The sequence below is a fragment of the Dreissena polymorpha genome, chromosome 16 (assembly GCF_020536995.1).
Source record: "Dreissena polymorpha isolate Duluth1 chromosome 16, UMN_Dpol_1.0, whole genome shotgun sequence".
NCBI lineage: Eukaryota > Metazoa > Mollusca > Bivalvia > Myida > Dreissenidae > Dreissena > Dreissena polymorpha.
In genome coordinates, this window is record NC_068370.1 from 30,742,792 (window position 1) to 30,764,143 (window position 21,352).

A 21,352-nucleotide genomic window follows, 5' to 3' on the forward strand; every position below is an offset into this window, starting at 1 on the left:
GAGTATTATTATTTTGCTTGTTTGAACATAATTGATATTTTTTAAATCAATCAAACGATACGGATTTTCAAATATATTTTTTTAGTCATAAGTGTTATTTCGCTTGTTTGAATGCAAGATATACAATCTTTCTAAATACACGGTATTTTATTTGAAAAATTTCAATTTGCATAACTTTGAACAAGTCCCTAAAAGCTGTAACTTTAGAAGACCTCTTCTATATTTAAGGTGCGGGAGTGAGGTGGTCATTAAACCATAAGTAAACTTGATATTTATGTAGATGTTAATTAGTGTGTATTAAATACATATACAGTGTCCATCGGTCTACTCAATGATACACACAACAGTGTCATTTAATCAACTTGTCAGAAGTTTAGCCGAGTATCGAGTTTGTCATATCGTGCATGAAAAGACCGTGAAGTGACGATATAGCTATGGTTCATTCCAAAACTTAGTACAATGGTGGAAGCTTTATATTTCATCTCTTTTGGTCGACAATGCATGGCTGAGTACACATAAAACCGATATTTTAAAAATTATCATTTTAATATAGGTAGCACTTTTGTGAAGACACCTACGCAAATATTTGCAAAAGGAAGATAAAATCTTACCTACGCTGGACGCATATTTAAATAAAACAAGGATTAACCGGTAAACCGTTAATAATAACTACATTCTACAAGAGAAAACGATTGTTTGTGAGAACAATTTATGTGGGAAAAAGCACGTGCTAAAGCAAATTAGCTTTCAGTTTCAATAAAAACAGCCGAATGTGGATGTTTGAAGTTGCAAACGTCATTTATCAAGATGAGTAACGGTGTCCTTCATTCGAAGCAGACAACGCAGACAAACGGAGGCGCTAATGGCGCGTTTTACTTCGGATTCCAGGGGGAGTCTGTGACCGGATGTGGAAACGGCTCTTCCGGTAAGATGTATCAGGACAGCTCCTCTCGGACCTCTTACCAGAATGGATTCATACGCAACAAGGAGTACGGGGACTTTGACACGTAAGTGTAATCACGTACAAAACGGTCTGTATTATTAAGCAGTAATCACGTGATATCTTTGGGGGCTAGTAGTGAAAGACCATTTATCATATGTAAACACTACATATTCAAAGAGTTATTACAAATAACATACATACATACATTAGAGCTATGATATGATATTTTCTCTCGATTATTTTTCATTGTGACATAAAGATCGTGTTGCATTATTACGTATTTATAATAATTGCAACGCGAGTTCCCTCTTACAGTCACGATTTAAATGGGCCTTTTCGAAGACTGGTGTGTATCAAAGTTGGTGATTAAATGCTTTATATTGATAAATTCAAACATAAGATCTAAACTGCTCAAGTAAAAATACAAGAATAAAATTAAAGAAGGATAAAAAGTAACCCTCAACTGGGCTCGAACCACTCCTCCCTGGAGTAAAAGTCTAACGCTTAGACCATTCGGCTAGCCGTGCTCATACAGTGAGAAATGTATTTTATACTTAATATAAGCAATCCTCGTAGTGTCACGACAACAACAGAATTCTCCAAATTATTCAATCGTTTCGCGTTGCAACGCTTGATAATTTGTAGGTTTTTATATCGTCAAAAGATGCATATTATGGCTATTTTAGAGAATGGTTAATGTTCAGTATTACTGACTCCTCACTAACATCATTACTACAATGAAAATTTGCGAATCTGGAACATTTTTTTGTAATTTTGTCAAAATGTGAAAAGGTCCTCTTTAAGGGCGACAATACCCTTTGTGTGAATTCCTTTGACTTAAAATGAACATATCAACCCCAATGTATGTTCTATGAGTATGAAAAAGATATTATGGCAACGATTTTACTGACTGGCTAGAAGGGAAAAAGTCTTACTGACGGATTATTAAAGTTAAATTTGCTAAGTTACATGTTCGTTTCTTTTGTAATGAATGCATATTCGTATCGTCTTTCTATGTTTGTTTATAGTCAGTGAATGCATAACACGGCTGAATATAGTAATGTTTACTTGTTCATACTCGTTTTCATTTACTTACTACGCTTGATTAAGTGTGTAGAATTTTCAGTTAATAATAGTATTATCCTTTTCAAATTCGCTAAACTCTGCACAATGGATTATGGGTCGCAGTGCTTCGGTGAAAGATTTTTAGTATTACATAATTGAAAATGATTGCCTCTAAGGTATGGGTTACATTGAAAAAGTTCACGAGGGTGAAGTATTATGTTACCTTTATAAACGAAACGAAAACATTTTGCTTCAAATGGTAAGTTGGTTTTAATTTTGATATGAGAACCAGCTATGGTGAATTATTGCTGATTGTCACAAATCAACGTTCAGCGAGCCAAATACGTAGGGTTTAAATTCATTAACTTGCGTAGTTAATTATGTTAAATTTTAATTACAATTATAGTACTTAACCAGATATTCAAAGGTAATAGTTTTATTGACAGTCTTCTTATTTTTTATACAATGAATGGTTTTGATTTCAGTTATATTTGCAGAGATGACTGCATTTGAAGTAATGGGTTCTGACAAAGATTATTATAACATTGCAATGCTGTTTATGTTATATTCTAACATTTTACATGATAATTTATCTTTAGACAGCGAAAACAATTACCAATTTAAATCTACTTAAAAACACGCCATACTTTCTTCTATTTTACAATACGAAATTCTACCGATTCCCAAACGCCAGCAAGAAGTATATATATTTTTCCCCAATAAAAATTCCCTTTAAATAATTTTAAAAGTACAATCTTAACAGCTAAGTTAATTTCAGAAAAGCCAGAATAATATTATTTTAAAACCAGTTTTGCTTTTATTTTCAATAAGGATATCGAGTTATAGTAACTAGATATTCGTTATTCTAAAATTAATAAAAATTATTCTTAGATTTTAACATGGTAAGGTACCCTTTTAAAAATCCCCCCTCCTGGATGGACCCCGGCCCCATCCCCAATAGCTGGAATAAGAATACACCCCTCATAAAGAATTCAAATGTGTCGCGTTCTGAGAAAACTGTGCTTAATGCATGTGCGTAAAGTGTCGTCCCAGATTAGCATGTGCAGTCCACACAGGCTAATCAGGGACGACACTTTCCGCTTGTAGGGTATTTTTAGTTTCAAGGAAGTTCCTCCTTACCGAAAATCAAGTTTAGGCGGAAAGTGCCGTCCCAGATTAGCCTGTGCAGACGGCACTTTACGCACATGCATTGAGCCCAGTTTTCTCAGAACATCAAATAATTTCATATGTAGTTGTGAACCTGAGCGCATCACTCAAGTGGAGCCTCATTCCAGTTGCAGAATTCAAGTCCTGTTATTGTCGCAATAACGCCCGCATTATTATTCTTATCGGTAAATAAATAACTCTTTTTTCGGTCTGGGGTCCTGCTATTATAACTACTAGGGCGAGATATTTTTAAATCAATATATGTATAACATAAATAAGCCGTGCAAACACAAATTTTAAGGAACATAGTATGCGTTAATCAGTCAACTAATCTCAGCGGTCTGTACGGTGAATGAGGAAGAATTCCATTCACAGAAATATAAAAATAAATATCGTCAAGTATTGAGTTAAACTGCTATCGTCAAAGGAAAGCCGCGTGATCCTACTAACGTACAACGTTGCAAATAACGGTAATGCTCACGGCAATCAAAACTGGGCTTGGCACGTGAAAATCATTTTGGAAAACATTGGAATGTCTGAGAATTCGGTCAACCAAACCATTACTGAAATACATTAACAATGTTGTCAATAAAGGATACTGGATATTTATGCTCGATTGGTCATTGTCGGTTCGGATACTACTTCTGTACCCCGGGTACTCTTAAGTATACTAACATGTACCCCGGGTACCGTAAATAAACTTGAACGTACCCGGTCGATATTAGACTGTACCCGAGGTTATTTACCGCCCAAAATCCGATGTCGTAAAACGCGCTTAAGATAACCGTAAAACGATATTGTTTATCTTAAACTTTTCTTTTTAAAAATAACTGCATTAACATGTTTGTTGAGTATGAGTTTCGAAAATACGGAGGCAATTTAACAGAAAATTGACATACATGTGAAAATAATTAATTTAAAAAAAATGCCGACAACGACCAATTTAGCGTTAAAATTCCCGGGTACGTTTTAGTATATTACCCGAGGTACATGTAAGTAGTACCCGAGCCGACAATGACTAATCGAGCGATATTTATACACAAACATTGCATAGCGAAGTAGCAAATTCCCCATGTCTCTCGTCGTATTGCCTATTAAAGTGATATTATGGGCATTTTTCACTGTTGAATTGAGTTGAAAAGAATTAAAAGGTTAAAATATGTTTACTGGCCACTATCTCAACTCATCTGGCTTCAAGTTGTATATATATATATATTATATTCGATATTTTACATGACTGGTGAGTCCTCTAAGCCGAAATGATCCGTAAAATAAAATAGTGTCTTTGTGTCGTATGAACGAATCTGCACTAAAACGTAATTTAGATTCGCATCGTAAACCGAATTATTTCTGTCGTCAGTTGTCAAAACAAGTACGGTTGATATTCAAATGTATACTTTTTATCTTTCCGGGATATTGTTTTAGTATGTTGATGCTGCATTAACGAATTTAAGTGTATATGCAGTGAAAACACCAAAAATAAACAACGGTTGCAATAACATCTATAAGGTGTTAGATGCCCATAATATTACTTTAAAACACCATTTTACGCTTGAATCATATTAAGATTAATTAAATGAAGCCAAATATAGGATCGCACTTAGTAAGTTCCCCTTATCATCACATAATCTTGAAATAGAAAGCAGACATCATCATAATAACGAATAAGAAAATATCAAGTGTAAACTGTGCACGATGAACGCAATAGAAAATGAATAACATTTCCTACTAGTATGTCCAATATATGCACACCTACGAAAAAAAGTTAAAACCGCACTTATTCAGACGGCTAACAATTAATAAATTTGCAAGATTAAAGGGGCCTTTTCACAGACTTTGGCATGTTTTCAAGTTTGGCATTAATTTCTTTATATTGATAAATGTAAACATTTTATCTAAAAAGCTGCAGTAAAAAATCAAGAATAATAAAAAAAAGGTAACCCTCAGCAGGGCTCGAACCACTGACCCCTGGAGTACTGGAGTAAAAAGCCTACCGCCTAGACCACTCGGCCATTCTTTCAAATACTGTGAATGTATTTTTATGCTTCATATAAACAATCCTAGTAGTTTCACAAAATATAACGAACAGAACACTCCAAAGCGTTTCGCGTTGCAACGCTTTATAATTTACAGGTTTTTAAATCGTAAAAAGATACATATAATGGCTATTTTAGATCATGGTAAATGTTCAGTATTACTGTTCTCTCACAAATATCATAACTAAAACGAAAATTTGCGATTCCGAAACATTTTTTTCAATTTTGTCAATTTACCCAAACGTGAAAAGGCCCCTTTAATGTCCAGCGAAAGTGAAACTGAAAAGATGAGTGCTGCAAAATTTATTTGCGAGGCAAGGAACTAAAAACAGCATCACGATTCGTAATCTCTATATTTAACCGGTAATTAATGCGTGTTCGTGATGTTAACTGCATATAGTTGTAAAATTAACAATAATCATCGCTTTCGCATGAGTTATGACGATACTACCATAAATGGATCTTTTCACGGTTTGGTAAATTGACAAAATTGAAAAAAGTTGTTTCAGATTCGCAAATTTTCGTTTGAGTTATAAAATTTGTGAGGAAACAGTATTACTGAAAATTTACCATGGTCTAATATAGCCAATATATGCATCTTTTGACGATTTAAAAACCTTAAAATTATAAAGCGTTGCAACGCGAAACGATTGAATAATTGGAGAGTTCTGTTGTTGTCGTTAAATTTGTGAAACTACTAAGATTGCTCATATAATGCATAAAATACTTTAGCAAAGTATGCTTGGCAGAAAAGCCGAGCGGGCTTATGCGTTTTTAGCTCATGTATTTAAAAAAAAAAAAAATGAGCTATTCTCATCACCTTGGCGTCGGAGTCTGCGTCGGCGTTGGCGTCCGGTTAAGTTTTGCGTTTTGGTCCGTTTTTCTCAGAAAGTATCAATGCTATTGCATTCAAACTTGGTACACTTACTTACTATCATGAGGGGACTTGGCAGGAAAAGTAATGTAACTCTGACTGGCATTTTGACAGAATTATGTGCCCTTTTTATACTTAGAAAATTGAAAATTTTGGTTAAGTTTTGTGTTTAGGTCCATTTTATTCCTTTAGTATCAAAGCTATTGCTTTCATACTTGCAACACTTATTAACTATCATAAGGGGACTATGCAGGCAAAGTTATGTAACTCTGAATGGCATTTGGACGGAATTATGGGCCTTTTATACTTAAAAAATTGAAAATTTGGTTAAGTTTTGTGTTTTGGTCCACTTTACCCCTAAAGTATCATAGATATTGCTTTTATACTTGGAACACTCGCAAACTATCATAAGGGTACAGTAAGAGGACAAGTTGCATAACTCTGGTTGTCATTTTTATGGAATTATAGCCCTTTTTTACTTAGTAACTTTGAATATATGGTTCAATTTTGTGTTTCGATCCACTTTACTTCTAAAGTATCAAGGCTATTGCTTTCAAACTTCAAATACTTTCATGCTATCATGAGGTTACTGTACCTGGCAAGTTGAATTTTACCTTGACCTTTAAATGACCTTGACTCTCAAGGTCAAATTATTAAATTTTGCTAAAATTGCCATAACTTCTTTATTTATGATTAGATTTGATTGATACTTTGACAAAACTACTCTTACCTTACATACCACAATAGACTCCACCCAAACCATCCCCCGTGCCCCCCCCCCCGAATCCCCCCCCCCCCTATTTTTTATTTTTATTTTTAAGATCATCTCACAAATGACCACCACACCCTCACACTTTACCCCCCCCCCCCCCACCGCCCCCCCAATTTTTTTTGGAAACGGTTAACAAACACAAATATTTATTTTTATTATTTTATGCTTGAAATACCGTCCAACCATCGCACCCACCCCCCCCCCCGAATCCCCCCCCCTATTTTTTTTAAGAACATCTCACAAATGACCGCAACACCCTCACACTATACCCCCCCCCACCCCCACCCCCCCCCCAATTTTTTTTTGAAACGGTTAAAACACAAATATTTATTTTTATTATTATGCCCCCCTTCGAAGAAGAGGGGGTATATTGCTTTGCTCATGTCGGTATGTCGGTCTGTCGGTCTGTCTTTCGGTCGGTCCGTCCACCAGGTGGTTGTCAGACGATAACTCAAGAACGCTTGGGCCTAGGATCATGAAAGTTCATAGGTACATTGATCATGACTCGCAGATGACCCCTATTGATTTTGAGGTCACTATGTCAAAGGTCAAGGTCACAGGTTAAAGTCACATTTACTGGTAATAGGCATTTTAAGGATTTAGCATGGTTCAAACAAGGGAAACAACTACCGTTTATGCATGTTTTTTTTGTTACAGCATTTGCCTCCCTTGTAATATATTTAAATTTTACCAAATATTAGGCTAACTGCATTTTTGTAATGCATTGTATCAATCACCACCACCACCACCACCACCACCACCACCACCACCACCACCACCACAGTGACAAAAAACGTATTCACACAATGGCTGCTACTACAACTTATAGCCCATATAGGGGGGCATGCATGTCATACAAACAGCCCTTGTTTTATGTTTGAAATGCCGTCCAACCATCGCACCCAAGAATCCCCCCACCCCCCACCCCCGATTTTTTTTTATTTTTTTTTTTTGCATTTTTTTCCGCATTTTTGGAAGATAATGTAATAAATGTCCACACCCCACACTATACACCCCTCTTCACTCCACCCCTCCCTCCTTTGTGATTGAAAATGAGAGTCCCTTCACCTTTAAAAAGAAAATAGATGAGCGGTCTGCATCCGCAAGGCGGTGCTCTTGTTACTCCAGGTTATTCCAGGACTCCGGGGGTCACTGGTTCGTGTCCAACTGCGGCTACTTTTTTTTTTTCCTTTTTTAAATTTTATTCTTGATTTTTTACTGGAGCTTTTAAGATCCAATGTTTACATTTATCAATATAAAGCATTTAATTACTTATTTCAAAACATGCCAAAAACTGTGAAAAGGCCTCTTTAAGTTGTTCTATTTTTTATTTGTTACTTTTTTATACTAATCTTGTATTCACAACAAATAAATGAAACCAACCATAGAATTGCACGTTACAGCACATATGTGGCCTAGGATGGTTTAAATTAATCACATAGATGTGTGTTCATCCTGAAATAACATAATGTGTAAATTTTCCTATAAAGGTGTATATATAAATGCATGCATGTATGTATATCATGATAAAAATAGGATTGTTTTTTGTTTTTATAACTAAACAATTGATACATATGCATAATATGAATGTGTATATGTTAACGATATCATGCCCATTTACCCATAGAACATTTACCTATATAACATTTACCCATAGAACATTTACTCATAGAACATTTACCTATATAACATTTACCCATAGAACATTTACCCATAGAACATTTACTTATATAACATTTACCCATAGAACATTAACTCATAGAACATTTACCCATAGTGTGTACTTAATTTCAGCATTTTCAAGTCATTATTAAAACAACTGTATAATAATTGGATCAAACTGTGCATGACTTGATTTACCTGAATTTTCAAACTGCAAGTACAGTAAGTCATTATTACAAACTTGCATATGCAATTACAAATAAAGTTCCACATAAATAATTATCCCCCGCCATAGGCGGAGGGATATTGTTTTGGCGTTGTCCGTCCATCCGTCTTTCCGTCCTTATGTTCGTCCGTCCGTCCGGTACTTTTGTGTCCGGAGCCATATCTTGGAAGTGCTTTGGCGGATTTCATTGAAACTTGGTATGAGAATATATATGGATAAGAGGATGATGCACGCCAAATGACATTGTACACAATCGGATACTGACGGAGTTATGTATCTTGAAAAAAAAATGTTGACGGATTTCATTGAAACTTGGTATGAGTATATACTAGTATATGGATAAGAGAATGATGCACATTGACATTGTCCATCTGTCCAGAAAACTTTTGTGTCCAGAAGTATAATGGCGGGGGATATCAATTCAACGAATTTGCTTGTTTATTTTAAATCATCTATTATAAATATTTCATTTTAATAATTATCGTTTTGAAAAATCTGTATCAATATGTTTCTCCACGTGCTGCAATTTTTTCTACTCGTTTGCCATGTCAGTAAATAAGTAAATATTGGATGTGCTGTTGCAACATTAGATGCAATTACATGCATTTATTCTCTTTATAACTTACCATGTTCAACAGTGCATAACACTATCGTCCAATTTCTATCTTCTACCATTACTTATAAATTGTATAATGCATATATAATGTAGGCTATGAGCTTGCATAAGCTTTATTGCTTAATAAATATTGTTTGTGGTGGTGTAGTTGTACAAGCTTTGAAAGACCGTCAAAAGGCGCGGAACTGTTTTTATACAGGTATTAATGCATAGTTCCCCTGTCAATAGCAACCGAATTTCATTTGTGTTCTGTATGAATTATACTACAAAGACGCTTCATGGCAAAAAGTCTATATTAGTTTTCAAAAAGACTTATTTATTCAGATATATGACAAGCACAATCCAAAACATCAATGTGTGCAGAAGGAACATTTATTGTGACTGATTTCAACAGTACGTTCTAACGTAGGACCTTTTCTTATGTCTTCATACATGAAAACGCCAGTTTGTTTTCGTGCGGTGCACACTGCTTAAGATATGTAATAAAGTGACAGAAAGCATTTTGCGGGCGCTATTTTGTCAAACTTATTTAAAGCGTATTTAAATGTAACGTATGAAAAATTCCGTTTAAGTATTGCACGTGATGATTAGGGCTCGAATGTAAATGTTTAAAAAGAAATTGCCAAATGCATTTAATTGAAGATAAAATTAACTTGTATTGTATAATGTAACATTTAAACCGGACGTTCTGATTTGACACTATGAGCATAAATGTATCTACACAACGTTATACAATATGGTGTACGCTGCGAAACACATTTTAAATACGCATGGAATAAAAAAAATACGTATAACTACATTTTACACCCAATGTGGCGGCGATTTATTGACAAAGGTCATGCTTCACATCAACGCGATTACCCACCCTGGATACGACACATCCTCTGGGTCAGTAGGTGGGGACAGTTACAACAGATCATAACAATGACCTGCAATTGAACAGATGTATGCCTTTATTATGATTCATTAAGAAAATATCTCTGAAACAACAACATTTATTATAATTGACACATGTCCTCGGGGTCATAATGTAAGACGAGTTACCAAGATCCATTACAATGGCATGCAAATGAACAGAAGTATGCCCTTGTTATGCTTTGTACACATTTCTTAAACTACACGTTTTATTTACTTGATCTTCATTCGTATGCACATGTCCTATTAATATGTGATAGTTGGCCAAAAAATATTATCTGTTATTTTGCAGAGTTCAGGACTACACTTAATATGAAAGTTTATGTTAACGTACATATATACCGATATTCAACTAAAACTGCATATGTCTTCATGTTTGTGATGTCATTATTTTTGGTCATTGACGAAAACACACGGAGGCAAAGTACAGGTCAATATCTAGGTCGGCTTTTTTATATTTCCATATCCTCTTTAATCACCTTAGACGTAATAGTGCACATTATCATCGTCGTCGGTGTTATTCATGTCGTCATCCTAATCGTGATCGTCACCAGAATTGTCATCGTCGTCGTCGTCGAAATCGTCGTTTTCACCACCTTCATCATCATCGTCACCGTCATCGTCGTCATCGGCATCCTCAATATCTCATTAATATCATAATCTGATTCTTCTCATTATCATCGTACTCTTCCTTTTAGTCGTCGGCGACGTCGTGTTCTTCTTCCTCACGTTTTCAGTTTCTTCTAATGAAATTACTTAACCAAAATTTACATTGTACAGTTGTACTCATAACCGCGTTTTCATGTGTGTTTGTTTGTTTCGTTGAAATATTTGCCGTTTTCAAAAGAAGTTCATTAACATCACTGTGGTCAATTGACATGACGCCGCCTGTCAATCAAGGTTTAATCTAAGAACTGATCTACCAATCAGCGATCGATTAATCGGGCGCGTTAGTTAGCAACGAACTGTCCGCCATTTTCTAGACAAGCTTTGTATAGGTTCACTTTAACTTTAGCGAGTTTCTTTTTGTTTTCCTCGTAAAAAAAGTAGATTAAAAATGGTTAAACGGTGTCGATAGGGACTATGTAACTCGGACAATCTATATCCTGAAAGATTAGTTGGTGACATTTAATTTATATCGTTTCAAAAGAAGAGATCTTGAGAAGTGTAAGAGATGTATAAATGCATGCGGTCGTCACCACGAACAACTGAACGTCAACACTGTCAAAGACAATTATACTATATTTTTATCGGATATACTAGCAGATTAAAATAGTTTATGTTATCGATCTGATTATCACATAATATTTCACGTTTTTTTAATAGTTTTATTAGTTACTAGGTCATTAATATACAGAAGCGAGATTCATCTGCATTACTTAAAGAGAAATACAACCCAGCATGACGCCTAATTTGTGCTGTGTTTTATTACTCTGATAGTAATGCACTTTATTGCCATTATACATGTTATTAGAAGGTGACACGTGATATATTATTTTAATAACGGTATCTACACATGTGCAGACATGTGATGTCACCAATGAACGCTTTTAATCCACCTTTGAGATCGAATGCCTAGTTCTCATTTTTTTCAACGAGTTTCGTTTGATTTGTTCGAAAAACAAGCGGAAATGAAATAAGGCAAAAACGGTGTGAATAGGTTTTATGTAACTCTGACATTCGGTATCCATAAGTTAGATTAATTAAATATATACAATTTCAAACGCGGAAATGCGGTCTTGACAAGAGCAAGTGGAAGCTTCAATGTGTAGAATTACCGAGATCACCCTTATGGAGCATTTATTTATTTAAAAAAACTGGAAATGTTATGTTAGAAATAACTACGCATTATTAAGTATGAATTATATCACGTGTGCTTGTAGAACAATAGCGAAGATTGGTACCAACTTTGCGTAACTTAACGAAACCCCCGTTGTAAATCGAGTTTTGTGTGTGTCAGAAACAAGTGAAAACAATTATATATTTCTATTTTAATAGAATCGATAAATGACACATAATAAGATTTATTATTACTGCTATAACCAATAAATGCCGAACTTGGGAGAAGTCGGTACCTGCGCCAGCGTCTGATACAGGTAGCTTTACTGAATTCCCCTTCATACAGCGCTGCTTTATATATGACAATGGCCAAACTTATTGTGCTGTCTTACACTTTCAATTATGGTGATTGATAAATGTCCAATAAGCAATGTTTAATATTATCAATATCACTTTTATACGTAATAACATGTGGGATTTTGGTATACCCGGTGTCAGAAAGCGTGTAAAACTTCACCGAATGCTTTCTTCCGACTTTATACAACTCATCATTTTTCATAACAATTCTTCTATTATTTTTTTCTTTTCTCTTAAAAAAAAATACATATTAGCATATCTTGTATAACATGTCTGAACTTTATTGCTTTGTACAATCACTATGTTGTATATATTCATGTATACATTGTATGTATTATATTGAATAAAAAAAAAAAAAAAAACTTCACCGAATTCCCAGTTTAAAGCGCTATTTCGTGTCAAATACACGAGTGGAAATGTTTCGTAAATAACATGGGTAAATGACGTTAAAGAAGTATTAATTTATTGCCAATACCAACATCACACGTGATAACAGGTTCGATTTCGGTCAGCGCGCAAGCGTTTGAGAGCGTTATTCATGTACCGAAAAATCCGTTATAATTAGCTGATGTTCTCTATAAACGTATATTTTTTGCATTCGCTGAATAACTAAATGACACAAACCCCTTATACAAGTGTCATATGGTGTCAAAAAGTCCATAAATATAATCCGGAATACCGCGTTAATCTACATGCAGTATATACGCAAAGAAGCCATTTTGGTGTTAGCTTGTGCAGGTATGCTACCCACTGAGCCACGTGATTAAGTGGGCGGAGCGATCATAGATAAGGCGTCATGTCAATTGAGCCAACTCACATTTCCTGGCTTAGCTGGTTTACCAGTCCTATGTGCACAAACTTATGCCAGTAACTGACAACCGCCCTACCTGGATCAGAGTTTGGAGGAGAAAAACCGTAGAAATGATGTCATGATCGATCTCCACACAAACTATGTTGCCGGGCCGAGCTCGCCTCTGACCCCCCCCTCCACCCCTGTCATCACCGCAAGGTTCTACTTTTAAATTTACCGCTTAAACCGGTATTTTAAGTAGTATTGATTTCAGTCAATAGCGAATGCGTTTGAATATCCAAAATAGCATGGTTGATAGAGATTATATTAGTTTACTCGAGCCTTCGTAAATTAAACAAACATTCGAACTAATGAATAATGTTAACAACAGTTTGTAAATTACACTGTAAATTGCTTTTTGTTAAACTTAAATAACTTCAGTCATGAACAATCGTGTCATACATCATTTTGCCTAAAGGCACGTTTTCATAATTGGAAACGTTTCTTCGTATTGAGAGTCTATGCAAGATGACATGTCTCTGGTGCAGTCAGCCGTGCTCGAATCAATAATGCCTTAGACCGTATCACCGACACCTACACCAAGGGTTGGGATGGATTAGACATTTTTAATGTTCGCCTACGTATACTACTTGTTAAATGTGCAAACAAGTACGAGGTGGATATGACGAATGAGTGATTCATGAATTCATGAAGAAGGATTTAAAATACGCCTGTAATTTCATACTGACAGTTGTGGTAGACTTAATATCTCAACAAAGGTCATTTTGTTCGGTGAACAAGAGGTTGGGTATACAGTGGTGGATATTGTTGCGTGTATAAATATGAAATTCAATGGAATAATGGCTACAGAAAATGACAGGTGTGTTGTTGACTTAATTGGTTATTTTTCAATAGTTGCAAGTGTCAGAAAGTGTTTACCTTATGTCTAGCTCAATGTTAAAGTATTAAGCTCATAGGTTCATTTAAAGGTATGTTTCCTACATGTGCACGTATAAGTATCGTATTCATTATGGGAAGAAGTGATGAAATGTAGATATAATTCGCATTCACCAAGTAAACACATATATTCATCAAAACGGTATTTAAATATATTTATGCGGCAGTGCAATATTAATCATGGAAAGCTATATTCGATTTAAACTACACATCTTCTCGGGTGTCATTGTGTGAGATTTGTGACAAAGTTCCATAACTCTGACTGGCAATCTAGAAGAATTTTGCCCCTTTTTGTAACCAGAATATTGTTTAAGGAATCTTTCCACGTTTTGATAAGTTGACAAGATTGTAAAAAAGATGTTTCATATTTGCATATTTTCGTCGTAGTTATCTTGTTTTGTTGCAAGCAAATACTGAAGATGTACATTGCTCTAAAATACCCATTATATGCATCTTTTGACGATTCAAAATCCTGAAATTTTTAAAACTCTACAAACGCCCAACGATTATATAATTCGGAAAGTTCCGATATTATCGCTATATTGTGTGACATTACGAGGATTGGTTATACTTTTTGTATTTGGATTAAAATACATAAAAATGATACGTGAGTACACTTGGCCAATTGGTTTAAGCGATAGGCTTACTCCAGTGGTTCGAGCCCAGGTGCCGCTTATTTCTATAATTTTATTAGCTCGTCTGTTTTCGGAGAAAACCCGAGGTATTGTCATAGCCAGCTCGTTGTCCGCCGTCCGCGTCGTGCTAAAACCTTTACATTGGCTATAAAATCAAAGTGCTTCCACATACAACTTTGAAACTTCATATATAGATTAACCTTGATGAGTTCTACACGCCACATCCATTTTGGGGTCACTAGGTCAAAGTTCGAGGTCACTGTGACCTCTAAAAAAAATCTGACAAGCTTTCATTTATTCAAAACTGCACCCGCAGCCGAGCGTTGGAGCCTGTTATGCGGTGCTCTTGTTTTACACTGGAACTCTGTAAAATCTAAGAAAACTCCCTTTAAGGTAAACGTGCAACAATTTCACTGTTTCTACTACAGATATTCTATTGAAACTTCACACATGTGTTTGGGGTTGTTGTGCAGGCCACTTACCGAGTGTCATGCCAAGTCCTGCAATTTAGCAGATGTATGCCCAATTGTGTAATTTAACAAATCACATTAAAGTCTGCATGGAACAACTCACTATTCAGATTACTGTTTGCTAGTAACTTACTTTAGTTAGCATCGGCGAAACTTGATGACACTTAGGTTCTAGCAAGAATGCATCGAGATCCTGCATGTCGGCCCAGTTGGGTTACGGTCACTGTTGCCAAAAATAGATGCAGAGTTTCTTTTAAATAACTTTAGTAAGGATGGAGATATTTTGTTGACATTTTGTGTGTTAGAGGCTTACATGTTGATCTAGCGTGAACTTGTATTCGGTGGGGAGGCAGATTAAAGGGATCTTTTCACGGTTTGGTAAATTGACAAAATTGAAAAAAGTTGTTTCAGATTCGCAAATTTTCGATTTAGTTATGATATTTGTGAGGAAACAGTATTACTGAACATTTACCATAGTCCAATATAGCCATTATATGTATCTTTTGACGATTTGAAAACCTAAAAATTATAAAGCGTTGCAACGCGAAACGATTGAATGATTTGGAGAGTTCTGTTGTTGTCGTTTAAATTTACGAAACTACGAAGATTGCTTATATAACGTATAAAATACGTATTTTGTGAATACTCGGCGGAATAGCCGATAGGGCTATTGCGTTTTTACTTCAGACTAACTCCAGGACTCCGGGGGTCACTGGTTCGAGCCCTGGTACCGGCTACTTATTTTTCCTGTTTTAATTTTATTCTTGATTTTTTTACTGGAGCTTTTAAAATCCAATGTTTACATTCATCAATATAAAGCATTTAATGACAAACTTCAAAATATGCCAAAATCTGTGAAAAGGCCCCTTTAAGGACAAGGTTTCTAAAAATAAAAATCAAATATCTGTTCATATTTTAAGTTCGGGTGGTAGCATATTCGAGAACGCTGTCTTGGGACAGCTCTTGCATCTAGAAAGTTGAAACTATACAAAGATGATAAGCCTAGATGTTAAATCGGGCTCCTACATATTTTGGTTTGGATATTTTTTAGACAATTGCAAGTTTTGGCCTCTTTTTAGAAGAAACAACCGTGTTTAAATTGCGGAGAATTTCAAAAAGTATTGCTTTAGACAGTTAAAACTTAAGAAACATATTAACCCGCGTGTAAAACTGCGAACGTTCGGGTTTTGGTTCAGTTTTTTCCGATATTAGCGGATTTTTTTATACGATAGCGGAATATGGGGACATCCGTGTACAACGAGCACATGTCTAGTTTATGGAGTTGGTAATCTTTAAGCCATTCTTACCGATCGCGATGACATGATCCTCATTTTATGACACTTCATACCAAGGATCCCGTTTGTGAAGAAATTGAATTTATTTTTGGTTGATCCTCTCCAAAAAAAAATAACAGACAGATATAGCCCTTTCAACTATAAAGTGACATTGTGAAATGACAACATTTCTTTGTCATATTGCAGTAAAACATGATCCAAATTTAATTGAACTTTATGATGCTTTATATTATGCTTTCCGGTGGTTTATAGAGAAATATCAGTGAAATAAAACTGGTATTTCACTGTTTAAACAGTGAGAAATAAAAGTGAAAAATATCGATATTTTTCACTGTTTTTAATGTGAAATGACGTCATTTTTTCGACGAAATAACGTCATAAATCCAGCAAATTATCCAGTTAAACTCTTTTACAATGTACATTAAGGGGGAAAAAAGCATAGCATAAAAAGAAAATTTGTTGGATTGCATGGAATATCGATTTTAATTCACTCGTGATCATAAAAAATACATATTTTCACTTGTGGCTGCGCCACTCGTGAAAATATTATTTTATATGATCACTCGTGAAATAAAATCGATATTCCATTGAATCCAACAAATATCCTCTATGTATTCTTATGACGTCCCGCTCCAGTGAATTTTCAGGGATTTACTGTTCCTTAAATAATAATGCGTTTTCACAAAGTTAACCCCAAAATTTTACATAACGCATGATTGGTGGGCTTCTATCAGTTTCGGTGATATTCTTTTTTTATTTCGATAGATGCATCCCATGCATGACGCCTTCGTTATGGAGGGCAATTTAAACTCATTATAACGGGGTCTTGTCTAATAAAAAAAATATGTATACAAGTTTATATTACGACTGAAGTTTTTAAATCAAGAAAAACTTAATGAGATAAAAGGGACGTGAAAAAGAACATAGGATACGAATGATACGAGTGATGAATCAATGCTGAAAAGAACGTACGTGCTTGTTCTTAGCAATTATAATGTTGTACGTGCTTGTTCTTAGCAATTATAATGTTGTACGTGCTTGTTCTTAGCAATTATAATGTTGTACGTGCTTGTTCTTAGCAATTATAATGTTGTACGTGCTTGTTCTTAGCAATTATAATGTTGTTATGCCGGCATTCTACCGGAATAAAAGTGTACAACGTAGTATTTACTATTAATGCATCACATGAACATTTTTATTCGGTGCATTTCAGTATCCCATCCCCAACGAAAGCAGACGGCGTTCCCTCAAGTATTCCCGCCCAGATGGCGCGACAGACTAGCAGAAGCAGTACCAGACGTACGTGTCGCTACATACTTTTTGGGAAAACTGTGATTAATGCATGTGCTAAATGTTTCATCTCAGATAAGCATATACAGTCCGCACAGGCTAATCAGGGGTGAACCTTTTCGCTTGAATGACATTTTTCGTTATAAGGAAGTCAATTCTTAACGAAAATTTAAATTAGCCGGAAAGAGTCATTCCTGAGTAGCCTATTAGGACTGCACAGGCTAATCTGGGATACGTGCACTATGCCCCGTTTTCCTACAGCGCGGCTTACAATGTCCAATAATACCAGCCCGAAACGAGAATAGCAGACGATCAGTCTATGTCCTACATTCCGAAGTAGAATAAAAAATAATCATAAATAACGTAAAAGAGCACAGATTATTTTAGAAAGTTCCATACAAAATACATCCGGAGCAAATGTGAGATGTTTCGTTTAAATGAAGTCTCTTCTAAACGAAAATCCAGTTTAAGCGGACAGAAACGTGCCTTATAAGCCATTGCGAATTGATCAGGCTAATATGTACGACAACTTACCCACATGGATTAAGCCCAGTTTCCCTAGAACGATTTGACAGTAAAATTATAGTTTACTGATATCTGGTTGATAAAGCTCTACGTCATTTTAACCCATTTATGCCTAGTGGACTCTCCAATCCTTCTAAATTGGATCCATTTATTTCCAAAGTTAGGGATGTCTAGTATATTTATTTCTAAATTTAGAATATTTCTTACAGAAATTCGTTGAAACAAACAGCACAGACCCATCCGGGTCTACGCTGTTTGCCAAGGACTTTTTTCTAGACGCTAGGCATAAATGGATTAAATACCTGAATTATAACTTAATTTCATTGCCCCATGTACGGCACATATAATGCCGCTGTCAGTGGCAAATGTATTCAATGTTTATGCGTTATTTCTGAAACTATTCAAGTACTTGATAATGTTGTAATACCTATACGGCTAAATAACTAAATGTAAATACATATCAGTAAACGTAATATCATTATTATTTAGATAAAAAACAGTAAGGTTAAAGGCAAATAATGAAAATATACGCATCTTCGTTTTCTAGCCACAGAAAGGTTCATACCGGAACGCGAGATCGAGATTCCAAAAGACGGCAGTCTGCACGAGTTCTCGGCAGACGACATGTCCACGTTCTTACGTCACATGGGCGTCGAGGAGCGCATCGTTACGCACGTGCACTCGAAGGGACTCGATGGTAGAAAGTTCTCGAAATTTAAAGACTCGGACCTCGAGAGGCTATCCATGAAAAATCCAATCATTTGCCATTTCCGGGATAAAAGCATCCGAGAAAAGGGCGGGAAAAAGAAGATACCGTTTCTTCTGTAACTTCAACCGACGCAGTTATGTGCCCTTAGTGACGTGTTCAGTGTGATATGACACGAAAGATATCTTATTCAATCATGTAAATGTAACGTTTTGACTGACCATTTATTACCTTCTTGTTAAACTGTTGATATTAAATGTTTGTGCACATATTCTGAGCTCACTGCACATTGTCAGGCCTGTTTATTGTACATATAAGCATGCACCCATTCATGCATCTTATGAGGGCAAAAAAAGACAATGTTTAATTGCGAATTGCCACCTTAGTGGCCAAGTGTATGTCTGCTTATTTATTAAGGTAAGCCCTTGTAATTCTTATTAGGCACTAAGCAAATGTGACTTAAACAATGGTATTTTGCAGACGCTTACAAGGTCTATAAAAACAAGTTGCATCTTACATTTTGAGTTCAAGCATACCGACACCGCTAGTCTGTGGCGTTACGAATGTAATACAACTCACAAATAAAAAACACACACCTGAAAATGTAGGACCGTGAGGAACAATGAATTAGTGCATTATTAAACATGTTTGCATTTATAATGGCTACCCATCCGTTATGTCTTCTTAATGTCCATATTTATCTACTTTATCAAAACACTTTGAAAAAGCACATAAAGTACTTTCGCTATACGAACACTATTTCAAATTAAGATGATTGATAGCAGATGATTTGTTGCTCATTTTTGTTATGTCTCAAAATACGCGTATAAATGTATGTTATACATAACCGTTCAATGTTAGTACACAGACAATCCTTTTTAATATAGTGTACTTGTTATTATTTGAAGATGTGTGCGTTTTCGGACTTTTTGTAGTGCTAGATATACATATATTTGAAATGAACATTTTTTTATAATTTAAAACTATGTATTTAAGCTCTTTTGCATTGAAAACTAAGGCTTATTGAAACTCTCTCGAGTCTGTTTCCCGACTCCGTTTCCTGGGTAGACCCAGTAATTGGTATCTTTGTGGGAAATCGAAAGAAAGCTCTCACAATGGGGTTTGAACCGGTTTGTACCATAATATAGAGAGGTGCATGTAACATAGATATTAGCCAATACAGAGAATGTATCTCCAGATATAACTTTTTGACAAAAACTGGAAAATACTACTAGTCTTGCGATAAAATTGAAATTCAATTAGATAATAAGGGGAATGTCTGTATAAATATAACATTGAAAATATATGGACTGTTTTGTCTATAGATAATGTATAATATTATTGTGCAACATCACGGGTAAAAAGGTTGAATATAGCTAGTACCAGAATTCTAATTTGAGTATTTAGCTCTTTATTTATATAGGCAAAATCTGGAATGTTACATCATTTTGAAACGTTTAGTTGTTAACTGACTAGATCTCAAAGTATATCAGATATTACTGCCAATAACTGTGAGAGCTGAGTGAAAGCTACAGATAAATGGAGAGGTTGGTGAGAACTGAATATTGGACATTCCCCTGGCTTAATTTGTGTCTCACTGACGAGTTTTGACACAACCAATCAAAAAAGTGCTCTATGAGTAAGTGATTGTGCAAATGAATGTTAAGATAAATCGTCTTCATCATCATCATCTTCATCATCATCATATTCTTTTTCATCAAGTTTATCATTGTCAATATTATCATCTCATAATTCTCTTTCAAATGCTTATGATGAATATGCGTTTTCATCGTCAATATTGTCCGCTGATATGTATATGTGAACTTGTATATCTATTAAAAGATGTGTTATACTATGTTATAAATATTAATCAAATAAATATTTATATAAGTATTCACATTGTCGTTCTTTGTACACATGTATGCACAAGCACTATAATACAGTTCGTTTTCTTGCAATTCAAACGGTTAACTAGCTGACATCACTTTGCGTACATGATTTGAAACAATGTCAATATGGCATTCTTTAGCATGCCGTTCAATAGTTTCTTTTGAAAGCAATGCATTAATAACTCGCAGCTGATATATGTATAAATAGAGTAACTATGATAATGTGTTGCGTTGCATGACATCTAGCGGATATACTATATATGAGTCGCGTTCTGAGAAAACTGGGCATAATGCATGTGCGTAAAGTGTCGTCCCAGATTAGCATGTGCAGTCTGCACAGGCTAATCAGGGACGACACTTTCCGCTTTTATGACATTTTTCGT

The 21,352-nt window shown here is 35.2% G+C and overlaps 1 protein-coding gene across 1 annotated transcript; it reads left to right on the forward strand.

Annotated features, from left to right (window-relative positions):
* Nucleotides 1-451: 451 nt before the first annotated feature.
* On the forward strand, nt 452-20,971 carry LOC127861448 (uncharacterized). The gene is made up of 3 exons (XM_052399951.1): nt 452-1,007; nt 17,773-17,858; nt 18,922-20,971. Exons 1-3 carry the CDS (start codon nt 808-810, stop codon nt 19,200-19,202), a joined length of 567 nt encoding a protein of 188 aa, XP_052255911.1. The 5' UTR covers nt 452-807; the 3' UTR covers nt 19,203-20,971.
* Nucleotides 20,972-21,352: the final 381 nt, after the last annotated feature.

What these genes read in the sequence shown, in the direction of transcription:
- LOC127861448 (XM_052399951.1), top strand. Translation starts at nt 808, where the DNA reads ATGAGTAACGGTGTCCTTCATTCGAAGCAGACAACGCAGACAAACGGA. An exon ending in GAGTACGGGGACTTTGACAC is followed by an intron (nt 1,008 to 17,772) that starts GTAAGTGTAATC and finishes GGTGCATTTCAG; the next exon opens with TATCCCATCCCCAACGAAAG. An exon ending in TAGCAGAAGCAGTACCAGAC is followed by an intron (nt 17,859 to 18,921) that starts GTACGTGTCGCT and finishes TTCGTTTTCTAG; the next exon opens with CCACAGAAAGGTTCATACCG.